Source organism: Gopherus evgoodei, chromosome 3 (genome assembly GCF_007399415.2).
Source record: "Gopherus evgoodei ecotype Sinaloan lineage chromosome 3, rGopEvg1_v1.p, whole genome shotgun sequence".
In the NCBI taxonomy this organism is placed as follows: Eukaryota; Metazoa; Chordata; order Testudines; family Testudinidae; genus Gopherus; species Gopherus evgoodei.
In genome coordinates, this window is record NC_044324.1 from 147,251,088 (window position 1) to 147,268,832 (window position 17,745).

Here is a 17,745-nt window from a genome sequence, read left to right on the forward strand (position 1 = left end):
CCAAAACACACCCATACATGCTCTTAGGAATATTTAATGATACCGTTCCCATTATTAGAGCTGCAGATTTGTCACAGCATTCTTTATCAAAAATCACGGCACTGCCATGGTCAACTTAGTAAAGTTAGAAGTTCAGGGAAAAGATGGGTAAAGCCATGGACATAGAAATTCAATGATTTGTCTCTCTTTAAATACAATTGACATAAACCTCTCCTCAGTAGTCTGCCAAATCTGCCCCAGGTCACAATGCCCAGATTGGGGAGCTGGGCCAAGACCACCGCTGTGACAGGCCTGCAGCCCTTGCCATTTTTGACACACAGACTCTGTTTTCCCTTTGCTGTGCATGTATAGGTTTGTTGGGAGTGGAGTGTGCACATCTAGGTAACCCAACAGAAAGGCAGGCTGTACACTTGACTGTCATTCCTAGATTTCTGTACTATTTGTTCATTTATCACACTTCTGTTTTCAACTTTTACAATCAATGTTAAAGTTAAAAGCAAAAATTGCCATGTTTCAAGGAGTTTATTTCTCTGAGCAGCTTTAATGTTCGGTTTTTAAGAGAATCATGAAGGATTAAAATAATTATTTATCCTTTGTATAGCATCTTTCATCTAAATTCTCAAAGCACTTTATCTCAATTAAGTTTAAGAATACATCTTTGAGATACACGAGGTGTAAGTATTATTTATACCTGTTTCACAGGTGGGTAAACTCAATGCCTCAGAGGTGAACAGGTTGGATAGAGGGCACAAAATGCTCCCCTTTTCTCAGCCTCAGAAGTGGAAAGGCTTTGCCTGGACCAGCAGGGAGGAAAACAAATCCCTTGACCCCTTTAAAGATTTCCTCCTCCTTTCTTCCCCTCCTCATGGGAACCCAGTCTCTTTATGGTCTTGAGGATGAGAGGAGGGGGACTCTTTGGCTGATGGATGGGTCAGAAGGAGGCAACATAAACTTACTAGCCCCTGTCCACCCAAGAGAGGGCTTATAAACCCTTCCCCCCTGTCCAGGGCACCATTCTGTGCCCTGAGAAAAAGCTCCCCATTTCTGCCAGTTGGAATTAGAGGAAGACTAGGTTTTTGGGCCTTCCTGTATTTTGGGGATTGGGATGGAATTTTTCCCTTGGTGCCAAATTGGCCTGGGCAATGTAGGTTTTTTTCAGTTTCCTCTCAGCAAGCCAGGGATCTGGTGGAAAGAGGTTAGGTTTTTAAATTCATTTTGTCACCATTTTGCAGGTGTCCAGTGCAAATGCTTGTTCACTAGACAGTTAGGAGAAGGCAGCTTCTAAAGAAGGTGGAGAATGGGGATGGGACTCCTAATGTCCAGTATAGTGAGGAGACAACCCCTTCTTCCCCACCCACTTATCCTTCATACAAGAGGATTCTGGAACCAGGCAGAAGAAAGGGGTTGGAGGTTGACAGAAACCTTTTACCAAATTGTATGGATTACAGAAGGAAGGATAACCTGCACTGGATGAGTTATTGCTTAATAATTTTGCTGCCTAGTTAAATCTCATTCCTGAAGTCTTGTCTTTTCTTCCTGCAGCAGTCATTGGTAGAGTCCAGAATAAAATGCAGGATGCAAACACTCGGGGTGATATCTTGGCTCTGTTGAAGTCTGTTGGAACTTTGCCATTGACTTCAATAGGGTGAAGACCTCACCTTCTTTCTCATGCTTAAGCGGTAACATTCATCTGAAATATAAAAAAAATTACAAAATATTAAGAATTGGGAAAACTTTAAAATGCTTAGCAACCGTTGTAAAATTGTAATAATTATCAAGAATTTTCTGTATTGCAGTGGTTCCCAACGTGATGCCCGTGGGCACCATGGCCCCCGCTGGGGCAATTATGTGTGCCTGCTTAGTGCCCAGCAAGGGAGAGAAGCTGCAGCCCTGTGCCTGCTGGGGACAGAGAACTCAGGCTGCGGGCACAGTGTTCTCTGTTCCCGGCAGGTGCGGGGCCAGTGCCCCGCAGGGGAGAGAAGCTACAGCCCCGTGTCTGCCAGGGACAGAGAGCTCTGGGGCTGCAGGCTGTGGGCGCCGGTGTCCTCGGTCCCGGGCAGGCGCGGGACCTGCCTAGTGCCCAGCAGGGGAGAGAATCTGGGCCCCCACACCTGCTGGGGACAAAGTACTCCGAGGCTGCGGGCACCGATGTTCTCTGTCCTCGCGGCTTCTCTCCGGCTTCTCTCTTCTCTCTGGATTCATATATTATGTAATAGAGGTGAAAACATTATTTAAATATGATGATTTTTTGTATTATTTAATGTACAAATACAAAGTAAGCCTTGAAAAATTGTTGGCACCCACCACACTCTTCTGAAAACATGAATGTGCTACTGGTCACAGAAAGGTTGGGGACCACTGCTGTATTGGAGTCTAAAGGCAAATAGTAGATTAGAACATGAACTCCTTGAATCAATTGAGAGATTGTTCTCGTGTAAGTATTGTGTGGATCGTATAGTGTTTGAATGTCAGGATGAATAATTGATTGTGTTTATGTTATATATTTTGGATGCTTTCAAAATATTTTGTGTTCTAGTTGCTGACAAATCATTATGAAAGATGCTGGAAGTATTATTGCCTGCCAGGTGGGTGGGGCAACTTTGGTGCTGCATCAGAAGAAGAACTTCATTTATCCAGAAAGTTGTTCTGGGGTATTTTTGATGCCCTGTCTCAAAAGGTAATTTTTATGTAGTTCTCTATTATCACAATGTAGGTTGATCATTTCTATTCAAAGCATTCTATTCAAACTTGAGTTAATGATATCAAAATTATATTATATTATTTTATTATAAATTCTTCTGCATCAATTACATGTACAACAGATTATGTGGCAAACAGAATGTGCTAAAGCTATGTGGTTTTAATACTTAAATAGCTAATAATAGTGTATACTTATAAGATCCTCAAAATGCTTAAATTTAACAATTTGTCAAGGAATATGCAGCTTCCATGATAAATATAATCATTAAAAAAAATAAAATGGTATCCATGCAGTCCTATGTGGGTCCAGTCTTGTATGCCCTTACATTTTATCTGTCTTTTTGTTTATATGACTTCTTATTACTGTACAGTAAAAGAGAGCCCTTCCAATGATCTGCCCTTGACAGTCTTTAAAAAACACACCGATAAAAAAACACACCGATACACAGACCCATCTGTTACCACAGATGAAATCAATTTATGCAGCACCAGCATTAATATAACAAATGTTAATTCACCTCTCCACCAAATCCCCACCAGAGTCCTACACCACCTCTATTCAGTCCTCCCCATCACCTATCTCATCACAGGTAATGTGGAAAATTGGGCCTTGTAGTGTGTCCTGAAGGTTAATAAGACAATGGTTAACTTTGCAGTGGCCATTATAGACTAAGAGGGGAAGCATACTTAATTCTTGCTGACACAATAGGACGTTTCAGTTCCATGGACTCACTCACTGTAGTAAGGACTACTTATATGAGTATGAGTTTGTAGAATCAGGCCCTATTTTATTATACCATAGTAGCACTAGAAATGAAATGCATCTAGAAATTAAGTTTAATTTGTTATAAGTGTAATCATGTCTCTTCAGGGCTTTTTTCCTCCTTGGAAGGAAAAACATATTGGGTAATTTAATAAATTTAGATCACACAAATGTTTATTACAACTATTTTTTTCATGATTATTTAAAAATTTTAAATATCAGCTAAACTATCTTTGAAATATCGTCTATACCTTAGCTCAACAAGACTAGATAATACATTTGGACATTATATAGTGTTTTTTTTCCCATCCTGATGAGGATTTCACCATGATGGGAAGCCATTTGATATAGAAAATCTAGGTTCCTGGGCAAGTGTTGGATATTCCCCTGCTTTACTCTGTTCTGGCACCCTGTGAGGGACCAATCTGGTTCCCACCAAAGTGAATAATTGTTTTTCCATCAACTTCAATGAAAGCAGGATTTGGTCCTAAGTCTAGTTTCAGTATTCAGTAGTATTTCATTGTAGTTCAGATGTCAGTTTTTTATTTTCAGAACTGAGATTCTATTTCACATTGAGTAAAAAAGTTGTTCCATGACAGTTGGTTTCATGTGTGGCTATAATGATGAATCAGTTTCAGCAATAATGGAAACAATCTCCATTCAACACTGTGTATTTTTATCTCATGTTTCTCCACAGAAGTATGAACAGGAACTGTTCAAACTGGCTTTGCCCTGCCTGAGTGCAGTTGCAGGAGCTTTACCCCCAGACTACATGGAATCCAATTATGTCAGTATGATGGAAAAACAGGCTTCAATGGATTCAGATGGGAACTTTAACCCACAACCTGTTGATACCTCAAAGTATGAACTTTTTCTGTTGCAGCTCATTTTTACCATGAACAGTTTAAGCCTGTAATTGAAATATGATAGTACAGAAAACACATAAGTACATGCCCATCTTGAATTACCATCCTTAAGATAAAATGGGGGGCTTGTTTGGTTGTAAAACATGAAAGCCACAAGTGGTTCACTATATATTCCTTGGGCACCTTACCACAAATGAGATAAATTTTCAGCCTGGAAATTAACTATCTGAACCCATTTGTTCTAGGAAGCACCTAGCACACTTTTGGTAGTTGTAAAAGTAAATAATAATTAATAGTTAATGGGAGCCAAGTACTAAATTCCTGCGACTGACGCTTAAATTTTACTCTACAAAATGTGGTGGTGATTGTACATTTATGTAAAGCCTTTTTATCTGGAAGGATTCCAAGCTACAGGCAGGGCCAACGCTTCCATTTAGGCGACCTAGGCGGTCGCCTAGGGCACCAGGATTTGGGAGGGTGGCAGACTGCTCCGGTGGACCTCCCGCAGGCATGCCTGCGGACGGTCCGCTGGTCCCGCGGCACCGGTGGAGCATCCACAGGGAGGCCTGCGGCAGGTCCACCAGAGCCGCGGAACCAGCGGACCGTCCGCAGGAACGCCTGCGGAAGGTCCACTGGAGCCGCGGGACCAGCAAGCCAGCCGTGCGCCTAGGGCACCAAAAACCCTCGTGACGCTCCTGGCTACAGGCCACGTTCTGATTGTTTTGCACGGGTGTGCCAAGGGGGAATGGGCAGAAGGAACCCTCTCTTTAGCTTGCCACATCTTTGCAATGGGCAGCCAGAATCCCACCCATGTGTCCTAGGAGTGCAAGAGCCAGTGATTCTATGCACCCCAAGTGCACAAAGCCCAAGTGGATTTAAGATCCCGGATGTGGCCATAGCCCCATACTTCTGCACACACAATGATGATACAAACCTGACAGAAATAAGACCACACACTACCTCTTCACCAAGATCACTTCTAGGCATGGCTTCACAAGCGCCCTTACAGGCATTCTGTCTATCTCAGCACTCAACAGGCAGAGTACCCCGAATCACTGCCACTGTGCACTGGGCTTATGCACATATGCACATATAATGTGACGGTGGCTGCAAAAGCTACAATCTAGCCCTGAATAGAGGAATCACGTTGCACACCACTAAAGTACAATCACCTGTGAGATGTAATGTGCTAAGTGTCTAACTACATAACAGCCTTACACAACCATTTTGGGACATGAAATGAAGATTGCTTTATCCAGTTGATATTGGGGGCGGGGTGAATTTTAGGTAGACAGAATATAAATAACTAAATAATTAGTGTTTGCCCAACTCTCTGGTCACCACAATCCTGGCTGTGAAAAAGTGTTGTTATGGGACTTTCAAGGACCAAGATTTGTCAAGACTGCTTTTTAACCTCTTTCAAAAGACATCATCTCAAGCATCCCAGTTTCCCTTTAGTGCCATCTTAAGGCATTGGTGTAGTATTGGTTCAAAAGAGAACGTATTGCCTTACCAATATCATCTCCGTCACGAGCTGTTTACCTGTCAGTCCCCCATCTAAGTGCTAACCATTTCTGACCCTCTTTAGAAGTGATTCTAGGTGATATTGCTGCAGCCTTAACTGCAGCTGCAATTTGTTATATTTACAGAATACTGTATCATGCCCCTCCCCTACCCCTATTCCTTACCCCCTCCCAAAAAAAAACCAAACCCAACACCTTGCTGAGCGCACATGATGATTTTTTTGTGGCTTGTTCCTACTTGGTACCTAGATACATTTTTGCACAGTACTACACTAATTGTTAACTACTTGGAATAATTACTGGTGTACATCTCTCTTTTCTCTGATCCTATGACAAAGGATTAAAGGACAGACTCTCCTTGCTTCCCAGTAGATGGCACTATAACATTGTCTATCCCTTAATCTGCTGTCATAGAATGGGAGAAGAGGGTACTAGGACAAACAATTATCAATAAGCAATTTTACTTTTCTTTTGTAAGAACACAAGTGTAGGAAACTGCTCTGTATGATAAATTGTTCATTAGAAAATATTCTATAGCAGTGGTCTCCAACCTTTTTACGCCCAAGGTCACTTTTTGAATTTAAGGGCAACCCTGGATCGGCCCTGCCCCTTCCCCAAATTCCCACCCCACTAACTCCATTCCCCCGCCCCCCATCACTCATTCCCCTCCAACCTCACTCACTTTCACTGGGCTCAGATACGGGGATTGGGGTTTGGGAAGGCTTGCTGGCTGGAGCCAAGGGGTTCGCGTGGGAGTGGACTTTGAGCTGAGCCTGGGGCTGGGGGTTGGGGTGCAGGAGGGAACTATGGGCTGGAGCAGAGTGTTGGGGTATAGGAGGGGGTACAGGGTGCTGGCTCTGGGAGGGGGGTCAAGGCTGGGGTTGAGGTGCAGGAGAGGGGGTCAGGGTGCAGGAGGGGGTATGGGGTGCTGGCTCCAGGAGGGGGCTCAGGGCTGGTTTAGGGTGCTGGCTCCGGGAGAGGACTCCGGGCTGGTTTGGGGTGCTGGCTACAAGAGAGGACTCAGGGTTGCTTTAGGATGCTGGCTCTGGGAAGGGGCTTAGTGCTGGGGTTTGGGGTGTGGCCTTCTGCTGGGCAGCACTTACTGCTAAGGCAGGCTTCCTGCTTGCCCTGGCCCCACGCTGCTCCTGGAAGGGACCAATGTGCCCCTGTGACCTCTGGGCGGGAGGGTGTTTGGCATGTGGCTCTGTGCAGTGCCACTCTCTGCAAGAGCCCTGCCCCCCACCCGTAGGGCTGTGCTGGCTGCTTCCGGGAGCAGTGTGGGGGCAGGGCAGGTAAGGAGCCTGTCTTAGCAGCAGCCCCACTGTGTTGCCAGAGATTGCAATCGACTGGGAGATCCTCTAGGATCAACCAGTCGATTGCGATTGACCAGTTGGTGACCACTGTTCTGTAGTATTCGTTTTTGTTTGAAAGAAAAGTATTACTGCTCTTCCTGTAGTGGTAAATCAACTTCAACTTCAGTACCCTTGTGCACACCTGAAAGATTGCTAGTTTATTTGCATATTGATTTTATTGATTTTTTTTTATTTTTCATTTTGACTGGCTTTTAGGTATTCAATGGGATCTGAAGTTTGTACCTTTTTTAGTGGCTATAAACTGCCATATTTCAATTACATACCGAAATTTACAGGTTTATAATATGCTTTAACAAGAGGTGGTTGACAGTGAATTTACATTATGTATATAATATGCACTGTATTTCTGTAAAATAGGACTGAAATATATTTTAAAACACAAATAAGTTGATGTTAATAATCTAAACCCATATCAGAAAACTTCAGTACATTTTGTAAGTCATTATACTCATAGATTTTAATGCCAAAAGGGACTGTTGTAATCGTCTAGTCTGACCTCTTGCACATCTCAAGCCACAAAACCTCACCCACCCACTCCTGTAATAGACACATAACCTGTGGCTAAGTTACTGAAGTCCTCAAATCATGATTTAAAGACTTCAGGTTACAGAGAATCCATCATTTACTCTAGTTTAAACCTGCAAGTGATCCATGCTGCAGAGGAAGGCGAAAAACTCTTAGGGTCTCTGAAAATATGGCCTAGGGGAAAATTCCTTCCCACCCCAAATATGGCAATTAGTTGGATCCTGAGCACATCGGCAAGACCCACTAGTCAGACACCTGGGAAAGAATTCCCTGTAGTAACTCAGGGTACAGCTACACTACAGGATTATTCCAATTTTACAGAAACCAGTTTTTTAAAACAGATTGTATAAAGTCGAATGCACGCAGCCACACTACGCACGTTAATTCGGCGGTGCGCATCCATGTACCTACGCTAGTGTCAATTTCTGGAGCGTTACACTGTGGGTAGCTATTCCATAGCTATCCCATAGTTCCTGCAGTCTCCCCCGCCCCTTGGAATTCTGGGTTGAGATCCCAGTGCCTGATGGGGCAAAAAATATTGTTGCGGGTGGTTCTGGATACAGCCTCACCCCTCCCTCCGTGAAAGCAGCAGACAACCGTTTCGTGCCTTTTTTCCTGGGTGAACTGTGCAAACGCCATAGCACAGCAAGCATGGACCCTGCCCAGCTCAAGACCGCAATTGTGGACGTTGTAAACACCTCGTGCATTCTCGTGCAGTCTATGCTGAACCAGGACCTGCAAAACCAGGCGAGGAGGAGGCAGCTACGGCAGCGTGGCGACGAGAGTGATGAGTACATGGACACAGAATTCTCTCAAACTGCAGGCCCCTGCACTTTGGAGATCCTGCTGGTAATGGGGCAGGTTCTAGCCATTAAACGCTGATTTTGGGTCCGGGAAACAAGCACAGACTGGTGGGACCTCATAGTTTTGCAGGTTTGGGATGATTCCCAGTGGCTGCGAAACTTTCGCGTGCGTAAAGGCATTTTCATGGAACTTTGTGACTTGCTTTCCCCTGCCCTGATGAGAGCAGCCCTCACAGTTGAGAAGTGAGTGGCAATAGCCCTCTGGAAGCTTGCAACACCAGACAGCTACCGGTCAGTCGGGAATCAGTTTGGAGTGGGAAAATCTACTATGGGGGCTGCTGTGATGCAAGTAGCCAAAGCAATCATTAAGCTGCTGCTATGAAAGGTAGTGACTCTGGGAAATGTGCAGATCATAGTGGATGGCTTTGCTGCAATGGGATTCCCTAACTGTGGTGGGGCGATAGATGGAACCCATATCCCTATCTTGGCACCGGAGCACCAGGGCACCCAGTACATAAACCGCAAGGGGTACTTGTCAATGGTGCTGCAAGCACTGGTGGATCACAAGGGACGTTTCACCAACATCCACATGGGATGGCTGGGAAGAGTTTATGACGCTCGCGTCTTCAGGAACACTACTCTGTTTAAACGGTTCCAGCAAGGGAATTACTTCCCAGACCAGAAAATAATAGTTGGGGATGTTGAAATGCCTGTAGTTATCCTGGGGGATCCAGCCTACCCCTTGATGCCATGGCTCATGAAGCCATACACAGGCAGCCTGGACAGTAGTCAGGAGTTGTTCAACTACAGGCTGAGCAAGTGCAGAATGATGGTAGAATGTGCATTTGGCCATTTAAAGGCACGCTGGCGCACATTACTGACTCGCTCTGACCTCAGCCAAGTCAATGTCCCCATTGTTATTGCTGCTTGCTGTGTGCTCCACAATCTCTGTGAGAGTAAGGGGGAGACTTTTATGGCGGGGTGGGAGGCTGAAGCAAATCACCTGGCTGCTGATTACGCGCAGCCAGACACAAGGGCGATCAGAAGAGCACACCAGGAAGCGGTGCACATCAGAGAAGCTTTGAAAACGAGTTTCATCACGGGCCAGGGTACGGTATGACTGCTGTGTTTGTTTCCCCTTGATGAACTCCCTTGACTTATTCCCTGTAAGCAACCCACCTTCCCGCTTCGATTACAGCTTGCTTTGTAAGGAAATAAAGTCACTATCATTTAAAAATCATGTATTCTTTATTAATTCATTATAAAAAGAGGGAAAGAACTGACAAGGCAGCCTGGTTGTGGTTTGGGAGGAGGATAGGAGGGAAGCAAAAGGCCACTAAAAAAATTTCAAAGTAATGACAGCCTTTTGGTTGGGCTGTCCATGGGGGTGGAGTGGGCGGATGCACGAAGCCTTCCCCCACGCATTCTTATACGTCTGTGTGAGCAGGATATGGAACATGGTGAGGGTGGTTACACAGGGGCTTCAGCGGCACTCTGTGATCCTGCTGCTGTTCCTGAAGCTCCACCAGACATTGGAGGATGTCAGTTTTATCACGCAGCAGCCCCAGTGTTGAATTCCGCCACCGTTGATCTTTCTGCCTACACCTCTGATCTTCCTGCTGCCACCTCTCATCTCAAGCATCCCTCCTGTCCTCACGTTGGTCCCTCCTGTCCTCACATTCACTGGCATCTTTCCTGTAATTTGATACCACGTCCTTCCACTCATTCAGATGAGCTCTTTCATTGCGGGTCACTTCCATGATTTCCGAGAACATTTCGTCTCGCATCTTTTTTTCCCTCCGCCTTATCTGAGATAGCCTTCGAGATGGAGTAGGGAGGCTTGAAAATTTTTCAGCTGCATGAGGGAGGGAAAAAAGGGAGAGAGGTATTTAAAAAGATGCATTTTACAGAACAATGCTTATACTCTTTCATGGTGAACAACACTATTCACCTTACATAGCACATGTGATTTCACTACAAGGTCGCATTTTGCATCTTAATATTGAGTGCCTGTGGCTCTGGTATTAGAGATCTCACAGACGCAGGTCTGGGCAGCAGAATTCAGCTTGCATGCGTCCATGGTAAGCCATTGTCTTTCGGCTTCTGCAGCCTTCATATGCACAGTGCCCTTTCCCAAATACCAAGCAAATCCCATTCAGTGCTGCTTCTTTCCTGTTAATATGCAGCAGCAGAAACCACCCGCCCCCCATCCAATTCCTTGGGATGATCGCTTTACCCCTCCCCCCACCGCGTGGCTGGTATCATGGAAGATCACTGCTAGCCCAAGGCGAAAAAGCTCAGCGCCAATCTCACCCCCCCCCCGGCTTGGCTACCTGCAAGGAAGGATTTATTTTAAGCAACAGGTAAACAGCCCAGTAGGAATGGCCATGTCTGTCCCCTTAATTAAATTCCTGAATTTCAACTAGGTTACCATGAACAATATCAGTATCCTGAGGATAGCACAGCGAGATAAAGAATGAATGTTACTTGAATGCCAGCAATCACCGGGACCATACGCAGCTAGGCTTTGTCATGCAATGATACTAGATTACTTGCTACATGCATGGCGTGGTCAAGTGTCCTACCATGGAGGATGGAATAAGGCTGCCTTGCCCAGAAACCTTCTGCAAAGGCTTTTGGAGTACCTCCAGGAGAGCTTCATGGAGATGTCTCTGGAGGATTTCTGCTCCATCCCCAGACATGTTAGCAGACTTTTCCAATAACTGTACTGGCCACGAATGCATCCAAAGTCCTCAGGGCAAATTAATCATTAAAAAACACTTGCTTTTAAACCATGTTCTATATTTACAAAGGTACACTCACCAAGGTTGCTTCCATGGCTTCATTGTCTGGGCTAGTGGCTTGGGAGGGCTGGGAGGGTAATTCCATCTGGGTGAGAAAAAGCTCCTGGCTGTTGGGGAGAATGGAATGCTGTGTGCTCTCTGCAAGCTCGTCCTCCTCTTCCTCCTCATCTTCCCTGTCCGCAGAATCCATGGACAGGTGTGGGGAACTGGTGGCGGACCCCCCTAGAATTGCATGCAGCTCAGCATAGAAGCGGCATGTTTTCGGCTCTGCCCCAGACCTTCCATTTGCTTCTTTGGTTTTCTGGTAGGCTTGTCTGAGCTTCCTAACTTTCACACGGCACTGTACTGAGTTCCTGGTGTGGCCTCTCTGCATCATGGCCTTGGAAATTTTTTCAAATGTTTTTTCATTTCGTCTTTTGGAATGGAGTTCTGTTAGCACGGAATCTTCTCCCCATATAGCGATCAGATCCAGTACCTCCCGTGCGGTCCAGGCTGGAACTCTTTTTCGATTCTCAGGAGACTGCATTGTTACCTGTGCTGATGAACTCTGCGTGGTCACCTGTGCTGATCAGAGCTCCACGCTGGCCAAACAGGAAATGAAATTCAAAAATTCGCGGGGCTTTTCCTGTCTACTTGACCAGTGAATCAGAGTTGAGATTGCTGTCCAGAGCGGTCATAATAGTGCACTGTGGAATACCGCTCGGAGGCCAATACCGTCGATTTGTGGCCACACTAACCCTAATCCAACATGACAATACCGATTTCAGCGCTACTCCTCTTGTCGGGGAGGAGTACAGAAACCGGTTTAAAGAGCCCTTTATATCGATATAAATGGTCTCGTTGTGTGGACGGGTGCAGGGTTAAATCGGTTTAATGCTGCTAAATTCGGTTTAAACGCGTAGTGTAGACCAGGCCTCAGAGTCTTCCCCATCTAGTTTGCCATCTCCAGCCATTGGGGATATTTCCTGCTAGCAGTTGCTGATGGGCCACACGGCATTGTAGGCAGTCTCATCACACCATCCCCTCCATAAACTTATCAAGCTCTGTCGCAAAGCCAGTTAAGTTTATTGTCCCACTGCTCCCCTTTGAAGGCTGTTCCAAAATGTCACTCATTTGTTGGTTAGAAGCCTTCATCTAATTTAAAGCCTAAACTTGTTGATGGCCAGTTTATTGCCCTTTGTTCTTGTATCAACATTGGCACTTACCTTAAATAACTCCTCTCCTTCCCTGTCATTTATCCCTCTGATGTATTTATAGACAGCAATCATACTTCCCCTCAGCCCTCTGTTGGTTAGGCTAAACAGGCCAAGCTCTTTGAGTTTCCTCTCATAAAGTAGGTTTTCCATTCCTCAGATCATCCTAGTAGCCCTTCTCTGCGCCTGTTTCTGTTTGAATTCATTTTTCTTAAACATGGGAGACCAGAATTGCACATGGTATTCTGGATGTGGTCTTATCAGTGCCTTGTATAATGGTACTAACATTTTTCTGTATCTACAGGTTGATCCAAGGATTGCATTAGCCTTTTTCATGGCCTCATCACATTGGTGGCTCATAGTCATCCTGTGATCAACTAATACACCCAGGTCTTTCTCCTCCTCTGTCTCTTCCAACTGATATGTTTCCAGCCTATAGGAGGCTTTTCACTGATTTCAGTGGGTTTTGTATCAGAATCTATATGGGGAAGCCAGCACAACAGTACACTCTAATTGGGAATATATAGCGCTCTATAGTTTTTCAGAAATTTCCTTTAAAAAGAACCCTTTCAAATTATAACATAGATAATATATTGAAACATGTTCTTTTCTTTTTCAGTATTACAATTCCTGAAAAGCTAGAATATTTCATTAACAAATATGCAGAACATTCTCATGATAAATGGTCAATGGAAAAGGTAATGTTATATTATTTTCATATCAAAATGCATTCAGAATATTATGGATATTTTCTGAGGATTCTACTTGTTTTTACTCAAGTTTTTGGGGTTGTTCTAGCATTACATCAGATGTCTGGCTAAGACTGTATCATCATTTTTATCTTAGAGTTGCTTTTTTCAAGAATTCTATAACTACACTCATCTGGTCAGATCTTGAACATACCAGCATTTTGTGTGTGTGTGTGTGTTTTAACTTTTACAGCATTTGAGAAAAATGTAACTGGTATATTTTTAAGTCGTTTTGTTACTTCAAACTTTAAGTTTTACTTTTTCAAAAGATATTTTATATCTCTGTAAAAAACACAGGCTTGGTGTTAAAATCTGCTGTCTATGCCTCAAAGAGTGTTGTCTCTTTTTCTAGAGACACCCTGGCAGAATAGTAACTAAGAAAATATTTTCAAATGTATTTACTTTAAGTTAACATAAATGGTGTGATAAAATAACAAAAGTCTGGACATTCAGAAGTAAAAATGACACTATACGTAACTGATTCCATTGTGTGTGTGTGTGGGTTGGGGGTAGGAGATTAGGTTGTGAGAGGCTGGTGGGAAAGGGAGCAAAAGTTTTGGACTTGAATAAAAGAAGAGTCTTACAGAAACATTACCCCAATTCTTTTTCATAAGTAAATAAATGGAAGAATTCTGATGATTCTTTCTTATTCCTGCTGCTTTTTCCTTTCTTCCTTCACTTTTTTCAGTTTGCAAATGGATGGATATATGGTGAAACATATTCTGATTCGTCCAAGGTGCAACCATTAATGAAACAATATAAACTATTATCAGAAAAGGTGAGGAATTTGTTCATTCTTCATTACACAGGTGTTTCTAAACATTTGTTTCTCTATCTTTGATAAGAGGCAACTGGCTGTTTGTGAAATTTGGCATTTTGGCTTTGTCTTCACTGACACAAAGATTTTTTTGTTTGTTTTTATTTTTGTTTTGTTTTACACAGCAAGATAACTAATATGATTGTTACCTCACTGTGCAATCCTAAGTGGAGACAAAACACTTGTAGTTTTTCTTGCAAGATAGCTAGGTGAGGTCAGCACCATAGCCCCCAATCATAATTGACCTCATCAAGTTTACCTTGTGGTAAAACTAAAGTGCATTGTCTCCACTATGTTTTTACAATGTGTGATAGCAAATGTGTTTTCATTATCCCACAATAAAAACATGCCTTTTCGATCAGTGAAGACATAGCCTTTGTCTAGTTTGGTTTGGTGTTTATTTCAAGGACTAGAAAAAGTACCTTGGTACACATGATAATTAACAATTCTTGTCACCTTTATATTCATATTAGAGCGTGCTAGCACAATGCACTGTCATTATCACCATCAGCCCTTTGATTCTGAAGCCACGGCAGGGCCAGACCTCTTCTGCATAACTAATCCGTAAGGCTGCAAGTTTGTCATGGAAGTCACGGACTCCATGACTTTTCATGACTTATGCTGCGGCTGGTGTGCCTGGCTCAGGGGCATCTCAGGCAGTCCCTGTGCCAGTCACACTGGCCACTGCAGGGGCAGTTCCCAGACAATGGGAGCTGCAGGGGTGGTGTCTGCAGGTGGATGCAGAACGCAGAGCTGCCTGGCCATTCCTCTACCTAGGAGCTGAAAGTAAGGGATGTCACCGCTTTCGGAGAGCCGCCTGGGTAAGCGCTGCCCAGGGCCTCCCTCACCCTATCCTGGGCCCCAATCCCCTGCCCCCTCCCACACCCAAACTCTGCTAGTGCGGGGGGGGAGAGGGCACATAGCCAGGTAGGGAGCCTGCTGGCCTCACCAACCCCTCCTCCAGCACCAGCAGGGGTCCTGGGCTGTGGGCTGGCGCCCACCCCCTCCCAGCCCCAAGCACCCAGGCCACCCTCCCCCAGCACCCATGGCATCTCTGGGCAGCCCTCCCCAAGTTTTAGTTGGGTATATACTAAAAGTCATGGACAGGTCACGAGCCATGAATTTTTGTTTACTGCCCATGACCTGTCTGTGACTTTTACTAAAAATACCCATGACTGAAACGTAGCCTTACTCATCCATGAGACTGAAAAAGTTCATATATCACATGTCCATATGATTTGGTTCACATAAGTGGTTTGGGAATAAATAGTTGCCCTTACTATTTCTCTTAATTGGCCTCCTTATCTATGCACAGACTGTTTCGTTGCTGTTTCTAGGGCACTGCAGACTGTTTGCAATTTGTCTCAATGGATGTAAATTTGCAGTGCTACACAACAGGGCAGAGGGCTAGTAATAATGCATCAGTTTTTATTCCACTCCGTTATATAATCCTCAGTCACTCCCATGTGTACATCCCCTAGGAAAAAGAAATTTATCGGTGGCCAATCAAAGAATCCTTGAAAACCATGCTAGCTTGGGGTTGGCGGATTGAAAGGACAAGGGAGGGAGATAGTATGGCCCTTTATAATCGGACACGTCGCATATCTCAGACAAGTCAGGTGAGTACTGTGTTAGGCTTCAAGCCATTTTATTAATGACTATGTACTGATATTGTGTGTGTGCCTGTCTTTTTACCGGGATGGTGTATTTAAAATGCAAGTGTCAAAATCTACTTGGGATGTTCTTGAGCGTCCCCCATGTGCTTTTATTATAGCACTCACTTGAAGCTAAAGTTCACATGTCTATTAACCTCTTGTTTCACATGCTCAGAACTTCCTGAAAACTCTCCTTTTCAGTTGTAATGTTCCTTGGTTGGCCATAGCCCAAACATGAAAGTCTAAGCAAAATCTGTTATCATGCTTACAAATTGTGCCAGCATGAAAAAATGCTTGTGGTTTAAAAAAAAAAAGAGAAAACTTTGTGTAAATAAAAAATATACCTCAAAAAGACTGAATTAACAAGCTGAAAATGTCCAGTTGGTTAGATCTCCCTATAGCGTATTTCCCACGTAATTTGGTATTAAACATTTTTTTAAAATTGAGATTGAAAAAATAATGTAATTTATTATTTTTTTCACTTTGTTTAGAGTCAGTTAGGATACTATTTATGATAATGTAATGCAAAGTGAGGCACACTGGAAAACATAACACCAACTACACATACAAAACAATAGGGTCTAAATGTGCTGTTACCACTATAGAAAGAAATCTTGAAGTCATTGTGGATAGTTCTCTCAAAACATCTTCTCAGTGTGCAGCAACAATGAAAAAAGCTAAGAATGTGAGGAAAGGCATAGATAATCAGACAGAAAATATCATAATGCCGCTATATAAATTCATGGTATGCTCACACTTTGAATACTCATGCTGTTCTGCTCACTCCATGTCAAAATAGATATATTAGAATTGGAAAAGTACAGAGAAGGGCAACAAAAATGATGAGTGGCATGAAGCAACTTTCATATGAGGAGAGATTAAAAAAAACTGGGATTGTTCAGCTTCACAAAGAGATGGCTAAGGGGGGATATGAGAGTGGTCTTTAAAATAATAACTGGTGTGGAGAAAGTAAATAGGGAAATGTTAATTCCTCTTTCATATAATGCAAAAAAACAGGGGGTCACCCAATGAAAATAATAGCAGGTTTAAAACGAACATAAGGAAGTGCTTCTTCACACAATGCACAGTTAACCTCTGGAACATGTTGCCAAAATAATAACTGTCCTCAAAAAACAATTACCGTAGATAAGTTCATGGAGGATAGATCCATCAGTGGTTATTAGCTAAGATGGTCAGGGATGCAATCTCATGGTCTGGGTATCATCTGACTGCTAGAAGCTGGGACTGGATGACAGGGGATGGATCACTCTATAATTGCCCTGTTCTGTTCATTCCCTCTGATGTATCTGGCACTGTCCACTGTCGGAAGATAAGATACTAGGCTAGACTGACCATTGGGCTGACCCAGTGTGGCCATTCTTATCTACAGTGCTGTTTGAACTGTTGTCATTAGGAAAACATTATTTTGTGTCAGTGAGAAATGAAGGAATATGTTTTCAGTCTGTTGTTCATAGGAGTTGTGTGTATAATTCTAAACACACTGTCCTGAAAGATATTCTTAAAGAGGCATTTTTCAAAGGGGTCCATTGACTCTCCAGTACATAAATATAAATACTTTCAGAAGACGAAAGTGTAATTATGAAGACTGATGATATTTTAGACCTAATCACAGAAATTACTGTTTTTTTGTTTGTTTGTTTTTGTTTTGTTTTGTTTAACTCTCCCATTTGAAAATCTGAATCAGTACTCAGTTTTCCATCAAAAACACTTTTGGCAAAATTTCCAGTTGTTCCTAATCTAAAGGTTCTAACAATAGTACTGAGGATTTCTTTTTTGCCAATACTGTACTTTTAGTAATCAGGGCTTTGGAGCTGTGCTCCGGCTCCACTCCAACTCCCGTCGAAAACCTGCAGTTCCACTGCTCCGGAGCTGCTCTGCTCTCCAGCTCTGGGCTCTGCTCCAAAGCCCTGTTTAGTAAGCATAGTCGTGGAGCTAGTTACTGGTATCTCACTG

General features: G+C 43.6%; 1 protein-coding gene across 4 annotated transcripts in view; it reads left to right on the forward strand.

Moving 5' to 3' along the window:
• RYR2 (ryanodine receptor 2) overlaps positions 1-17,745 on the forward strand; it is a 737,385-nt gene that overhangs the window by 493,196 nt on the left and 226,444 nt on the right. For all 4 annotated transcript variants that reach the window (XM_030556966.1, XM_030556967.1, XM_030556968.1 and 1 more), the window contains 5 exons: positions 2,537-2,677; positions 4,161-4,324; positions 13,170-13,248; positions 13,988-14,077; positions 15,598-15,735. In XM_030556966.1, coding sequence (XP_030412826.1) covers positions 2,537-2,677; positions 4,161-4,324; positions 13,170-13,248; positions 13,988-14,077; positions 15,598-15,735 — 612 coding nt within the window. The remainder of the gene's footprint in view (positions 1-2,536; positions 2,678-4,160; positions 4,325-13,169; positions 13,249-13,987; positions 14,078-15,597; positions 15,736-17,745) is intronic.